The sequence below is a fragment of the Convolutriloba macropyga genome, unplaced genomic scaffold (assembly GCF_964194025.1).
Source record: "Convolutriloba macropyga unplaced genomic scaffold, txConMacr16.3 SCAFFOLD_5792, whole genome shotgun sequence".
Classification (NCBI taxonomy): Eukaryota; Metazoa; Xenacoelomorpha; order Acoela; family Convolutidae; genus Convolutriloba; species Convolutriloba macropyga.
In genome coordinates, this window is record NW_027451753.1 from 8605 (window position 1) to 15440 (window position 6836).

Sequence of the window (6836 nt, forward strand, 5' to 3'; positions counted from 1 at the left end):
AAAAAAGTTTTAAAAAGATGTATGATTATTCGTGGGTAAATTTTCCGAGCGTCTTTTGATAAATGTATCTTAACTTCGTTGAACAAAAGGCAATTCGAGGCGTTTTCTAAGCGGTGAATTTATGTTATTTCACCACTAAGTTAAGCGGTGAAATTATGTCATTTCAGCGCTACCAGGCGATAAAGGTTTTTTTCACCGCTTTCACCGCCTGATTTATGTAATTTCACCGCATTCACCGCTTATCTTGCAATATTTTCCGCATTTGCCGCTTATCTTACATAATTTTGCGTTGAATGGCGGTGACACCTCGACCCGGGTCAAAATTTATGATGATAGATTTTGTAAATCAATGAAACAATTTGTGTCTAGGTGGAAACGGAGAGAACACTGCAGAGACAGTTGACAGCGGATGAGGTTGTGGAATTGAGACCACCCCAAGTATCCGATCCCACATTCATTCTCTTCCTCTGGGGAATCGTCAACCACTATCATGTACATAGAACCCTGAAAAGATTTTCTATGAAAAACGTTTGCTTGGCTATATATAATATAATATATATAATAAGATCATGACTCGACCATTGAAAAAAGGGACTTGACAGTGTTAGTCTATAAAAAAAACAGTGACTGCACCCATCAAAAACTTGATGTGAACTTAAGGTATGTGCTCGACTGTGTAACCCGTGTTGAAGATAGCGACGAAAAAAACGAAGATCTTTTGTAAGAAGTCGTCGTTTTCGTCCTTTTTCGTCGTTTTTTTTTGTCATTTTTCGTCGTTTTCGTCGTTTTTCATCGTTTTTTATCGTTTTCGCTGTTATCCATCGTTTTTCGTCCTTTTTCGTCGTTTTTCGTCGTTTTCGTTGTTTTTCGTCGTTTTTGTCATTTTTCATCGTTTTTTGTCGTTTTCGTTGTTATCCATCGTTTTTCGTCCTTTTTCGTCGTTTTTCGTCGTTTTCGTTGTTTTTCGTCGTTTTTGTCATTTTTCTTAGTTTTCGTCGTCTTTTACTTGTAAGAAATGATCGTTTTTCGTAGTTTTTTCATCGCCTCTTCTCAATACACAAAAAACGCTGAGTTTGAAGAAGGCGCTGAACTTTTAGAGCGCAGCGCTATTTCAGCTCTTTTCCTCATTTTCTTAAGCGCTTATTTAGCACTTCAAATAAATTTCTGCAGCGCCAATTCGACTAAATTTTGCAAAGTTGTGAAACGACGAAAAATTGACGATTTTTTCACAAGTGAGAAACAAAAATTCTCAACACGAGAAGTTGTGTCAAAATTGACCCCTTGTCTGTTTGAATCATTTCATAGAGTCTAGATCTCTTCTAAGGCAATTGCACCTTAATCTAGCTCAATAATTGTAGGTTGAGGTTGATTGCCGATATTTTTATTATTGATTTGGACTGAAACTCACAACACAGTAAAAAAAAATGAAGAATCGGAACCAAACTGTAAGTGCAACTCTTGCAAATTGAAAGTTTTAGCGCTTCTTTTAGCTCATTTCTTACATAATTCCAGCGCATGCCAGAAATTCTCCAGAAACAGTTAAACACCAAAAAAAAACATTTTCTCCGTTCTTGCTCTCACAGAATTTTGAACCTCGTTAGTAAATTTTATAGCATATGAACATATGAACGGTTTTCTATACTGTTTGCGCAAGTTTGAAGCAGACATGTTTTGCTGTAGAAGATAAAACGATTCAAAGCTCTTGTCCCAATCGGGACCTTAGATCGAGAATGGAACATCAAATGTAACGGGCTAATGAGTACTGGCAGACGCCCGTGATACATGACCACATTACGTAATTTCATGCCAGCTCGCAAAAAAACGATTAAATTTAGCTAATCTAAATTAGAAATTGGCATATGTCTGTTATATTAAAGGTCAGTTGCACTTGATCGCAATGGTTAGCAGCGGTCCTTTTTTCACATGTTGTTTACGCTCCTTGAACATGCAGCCTATACCACCATGCTTAAGCTCTTGATTAGCACATGTTTTTGTGCTCATTAAAAATGCAACTTAGACAAAAGCAACAGGTGTCGGTAGCGCAGGGGAATAGACCTATGCCTGTGAAACGAGGGGCATGAGTTCAAGCCAGAGTAAGTGCGGATAAGAATGCATAATGTAGTGGGGTAAAAAAATTGGTTTTTGGTTGTCTTTTTCTTCCGTTCTCCGCTTTTTTTCTGCATTAGAAAGTTCAATAGGCGTAAGAAAACGGCATCCTTAGCGTAGGGGATAAGACCCATGACTGTTAAGTGAAGGACATGGGTTTTGAATCTAATTAAAGGCGGAAAAAGACACATAACTTCTTGGACCTCAATTTTGAGAAATAGGTTTTCTTCTTTAGATCTTTTTCATCGTTGCCTTTTTCCGTTCCTTGTCCTTTTTTCTTCTCATTTTTTCCAATCTGTCTCTTTTATATTTCTTTGGCTCCTAATGTGCACATTTTTTGCGCTCATTAACCGTCCCAAAGCAGGCGAGCCATTGAAGCCATTGACAAAAACTTCGCTGATTCAGAATTAGGAATAGACAAATGCAACACGCATCGGTAGCGTAAGCGAGAAGTTGTGGATTAGAGCCCGAGTCGGTGTTGAAAATGGCTTCCGTTTTTTTGGCTCAAAAGTGGTGATTGTTGTTTTTCATACACTACTGTGTTTGTTTCTTCCTGCTTTCTTCTTTTTTCTTTAGTCTTTCTCTGTTGTTATTCATCTTTACGTGTCGGTAGCGTAAGCGTTGAAACCTATGCCTGGTAAACGAGGGGCATATTGGTTCGAGCCGCAGATGTCACGAAAGAGAATTCCTTATGTCTTTTAAACCTTCTATTTTAGCAAAAGATTCTTCTTGTGAAGCGTTTGCGGGCCTGCTAGTTTTCCGTTCAATCTGTTGTCTGGTCACCCTACAAGTTTCACTGTAGGGTGACCATCTTCTTTTTTGTTCAGCTTTTTGAATCAGAAAAGTTTTCATTTTAATAAAGTAAATGAGTAATTACGAAACTCTAAACAAAGTTGTTATGAAAAGAATATTTAACTTTGGAGAGAGGACGGCAATGACAGAAAATGGAAAAGGTCCAAAATTTGTTTGCAAAAAATGTCTTGCATACTCGCCCCGGAACTTTTGCATCTTTTAATGTATTAAAAATACGTATTTCAAAATAATACCGTTGAACAGGTGGCCGCCGTATTGGCCGACACGGCGTTTAGTCGACAACCAAAAATTGAGAAATCTAGCCGACAATTTAAGCAAAAAGAGCGATAAAATTTATTCTGAATCTGTGATCGGCCAATTTCGTAATTGAATGGCCACTATTTCGTAGGCGGACAAACATACCGCAGTTTGTGACAATTAGCGTAACGAAGGTCTATCCGTGGTCGCAACATCTATCCGTTTCTCATCTTTCCCCTGTCGGGTAAACGCCCGGTCGGCCAATTTTCCTAGCACCTGCTGCACAATCTCTATTATACGCGATGTTTCATTCGTAGGAGATGTCTCGCATCTTCTGGCGTCACGGAGACAACTACATGGCCAAGGCTCTGATTGGGATGCGAATGTACACAAACATGGGGGAACAGTTCTCAAACATGGACCAAGAGGCTCTAGATGAACACATCAAGTAATGCAATTAAAAACCTCTTTAGTAAAATTGCCATGATTTTAACTTAAGTCTACCGGGGGGGGGGGATCCGAACATACGTACCACAAAGAGTACCATATATGGTATTTTGTTTACCTTAGAACGGACCATATATGGCCCATCAAAGACATAAAAACCGTTTGTGTTCATGCTACGGTTAGTAAGTCACCAAATATGGATGTTTTTATGATACGTAAGTTTCCACTGCGTAATTTCAGGATAGAATGTACAAGTGTGTTGGTTTATTGAAAGGAAGCAACTGTATCGGAAAAGAAAAATTGTTTTTCAAAAATGAGCCTGTTTAAATACTCCCCGAATCATTTTAGTATTTTTTAAACTTTTTCTTTAGCGACTACTCGGAGCTGGCGATGGACATTTTGCGCAGGAGTTACAAGTCCAATGAGAACGACTCAAGTCAGATGATAGTGTCATCTCTCTCTTGCTGTTCAACTCACTCAGTAAGTTACTCCTTAAGGACCATAAATAATCGGAAATTTTTACGACAACAAAAACATGCTAAATTACCGATAGGATCAGTAACAAAAAAATTCCAAAAAATGTTTGTTTCTCTAAAACTAATTATTTTTAAAAAAAAATGAGAAAGAGATTGAAAGTGTTTTTGTCTTAAATTAGGTAAATTGAACTTTAAAAAGACTGATTTGATTGCCTCGAGTTGTCTCTAGTTATTTGTCGGAAATTTAATTTTGAATTCAAAATCTTGCAAGAAACTTGCAAGATTCTTGCAAGATTTCACATTCAAAAGGCGTGTTCAAAAAAAGTCAATTAAGTTCAGTTTTGCTGATCAAAAAAACTGATATCAGTCATTTCATTTGGGTTTCAGTTAGTTTCAGCCACCAATTACACACAAATAAATTTTCCAGAATTCAAAAATTGCACGATTCTTGCAAGATTCTTGCAAGTTTTTGAATCCGAGCGAATTTTTTTTCATTGAATTCGGTTTTGTAATTTGTTTAATAAACAAAAGTTTGCTTCAAAGATGTTTCCTAAAACATTTGTACCCCGATTTATTTTTTTGCCATGATTGATATCTCGCAAGATTCTTGCAAGAATCTTGAAAGTTTTGAATCATCTTGCAAGATTCTTGCAAGATTTGAATCCGCTCATCACCAGGGTTACCACTACTGAACTATAGAACCAACCAAAATTGTGAATTTCTTCAGCTAAAAAGCAAGCTAGCTCAATGTTCCGAAAACTCTAATATTGGATCCCTCGAATGTGATTATCCGCGAAAATAGAAAAATAATTTTGTTATAGTATATGTACGCATACGAACAAGAAAGTTTCCTTCATGAAATTTAGACTTAAAAATAGCTCAAACAATATTATAGGGATGTGATAATGAGCTCATGAGCATCCTTAAAATTGGGAATTAAGTAAAAAAAATGAAGCAATTGAGAGAAAAAAATGATAGAAATTTCTAATGAGCTTAAAACAACCACAAATTCAACAAAATATTTGAAGAGGTTCGGAATAGCCGAAAACACCCTTGAATTACCAATGAGCTTCAAAACGCAATCAAATAGAACTGAATTTTTTTTTTAGTTTAAATTAACCTTTCAGACAACATAAAAGATAAAAAACCAACAAAACAGCTCGGGGACATGAACATGAACAAAAAATTCTCTCGCTTAACGAAAGTTTTAGCAGACTTACATTTTTCGCTATTTCTCAACAGAAAATACGAACAGAAAACCACACCTATAATTTCTCCGTTCTTTCAATTTTATCATAGAAACAACTTTTTCAAATTTGATTCGCTCCGTTATCTTCCAAATTTTCTGCTGGCTCTCTTCCCAAAAAACATAGCGGTAAAACAAGTGAAAGGACTCGAAGAGCCGTTCAACATAAACTAATAATTAGCTTCACCTATACCAGAAGCATCAACAAAAATAACAAAAACCAAAGTTAAGCGCCCAATCAATTATAGAGAGAGTTTTAAAAGCGCAGGTGAAAATTGACGGTTTGATCAGGGCTAGTTGGAGGGGGGGGGGGGTAGGGGCAGTTGGGAGGCATGTGGGGGTATTTATGTCGGAGGAGAGGAGGTTTTGGTAGGCGTGGGAGGATGTTAGTAGTCTTCTAAAGGAGGAGGGATTGTCATGGGATAAAAAATATCTCAAAAACCCTTGGAACTTGAACTTTATCAGCAGTTTTGAATTTCCATACAGTAGAAACTAAGCTACTGTTATAGTTTAGCTTTGGAGAACTGAAGTTGACGTTCACCAGAACAAGGAATATATAAACTAATGGGTCTTTCCCATTATAGATAACCTATAGCCCCCCCCCCAATCATGGTAATTATACCATAATGGGGGGCTATAATGGGAAAGACCCACACTAATTATCGACACCGTACCTTCAATCAAATACGTTACTTCGATATTTCAGGTGTTGGGTCTGGCAGTTTTGGCTGAGCACGAGGAGTTCATTGCCCACTCCTCCTCCCAGACAGTCCTGAATGAAATCTGGTCAGGTGGAATTAGACAGTGCGACAACATCAACATGAAGGTACAATAAGCTTAACCCGACTGGTGGGTTGTCTGCGCGATTGGGCAAATTGACCACCTGAATTGAATCGGTCGATGCGTTGAAAAACTTGGCAGCTTCTTGAAATCAATCTTGCAAGTGAATGTGTACGAATACCCAGGTCGAGGTGTACGTTAATGATCACACCCACCCAGACGAAAATCAGCCATTATCATATTTTAGCTCGTTTTTCATACGTGCTCTTTTTTATTTCGTTTTTTTTTGTTGTCATCACCAGACGCACCCTTCCAGACAATAATCACCCAGGTTCAGACTTTAGCTCGTTTTTCACACGTGCTCGTTTACAGCTCGTTAAAGATATTAAAAAAACTCCCCAATAGCAGAACTATGCTACTAGGAAAACTTACGATGACCTGTTTTTCCTCAGTATTCTGAAAGTTAAATCGTGCTGTTTTCTTAAATGGTGTATATTTGAATTAGGTTCAAAGCTTTTAAATGCCAGAAATCAAATGCCAGAAGTTGCTACTTAGTCAGAAGTTGAATTTCGTTGACTTTCGTCATTTTAAAACGTGCGCGTTTCGTGTTTTAAGCATGGTTACGTGACTCTGAAGCAGTTACTTCGAAATTTTGACTTAATATCTCTAACCACTGCAGAGTCATATAGAGATCTTAAAGATCATAAACCGCTAAGATCTTAAAATTGCAC

At 37.4% G+C, this 6836-nt stretch overlaps 1 protein-coding gene across 1 annotated transcript; it reads left to right on the forward strand.

The window, feature by feature from the left end:
* Positions 1 to 338: 338 nt before the first annotated feature.
* Positions 339 to 6175, forward strand: LOC142356938 (transient receptor potential cation channel subfamily M member 1-like). Its single transcript, XM_075408679.1, has 4 exons — positions 339 to 492; positions 3474 to 3604; positions 3975 to 4083; positions 6032 to 6175. Exons 2-4 carry the CDS (start codon positions 3477 to 3479, stop codon positions 6158 to 6160), a joined length of 366 nt encoding a protein of 121 aa, XP_075264794.1. The 5' UTR covers positions 339 to 492; positions 3474 to 3476; the 3' UTR covers positions 6161 to 6175.
* Positions 6176 to 6836: the final 661 nt, after the last annotated feature.

Bases quoted from the DNA above. Each gene is read 5' to 3' on its own strand.
- LOC142356938 (XM_075408679.1), top strand. From the start codon at position 3,477: ATGTCTCGCATCTTCTGGCGTCACGGAGACAACTACATGGCCAAGGCT. The intron at 3,605-3,974 runs GTAATGCAATTA...CTTTTTCTTTAG, and splicing joins GCTCTAGATGAACACATCAA to CGACTACTCGGAGCTGGCGA. The intron at 4,084-6,031 runs GTAAGTTACTCC...TCGATATTTCAG, and splicing joins CTTGCTGTTCAACTCACTCA to GTGTTGGGTCTGGCAGTTTT.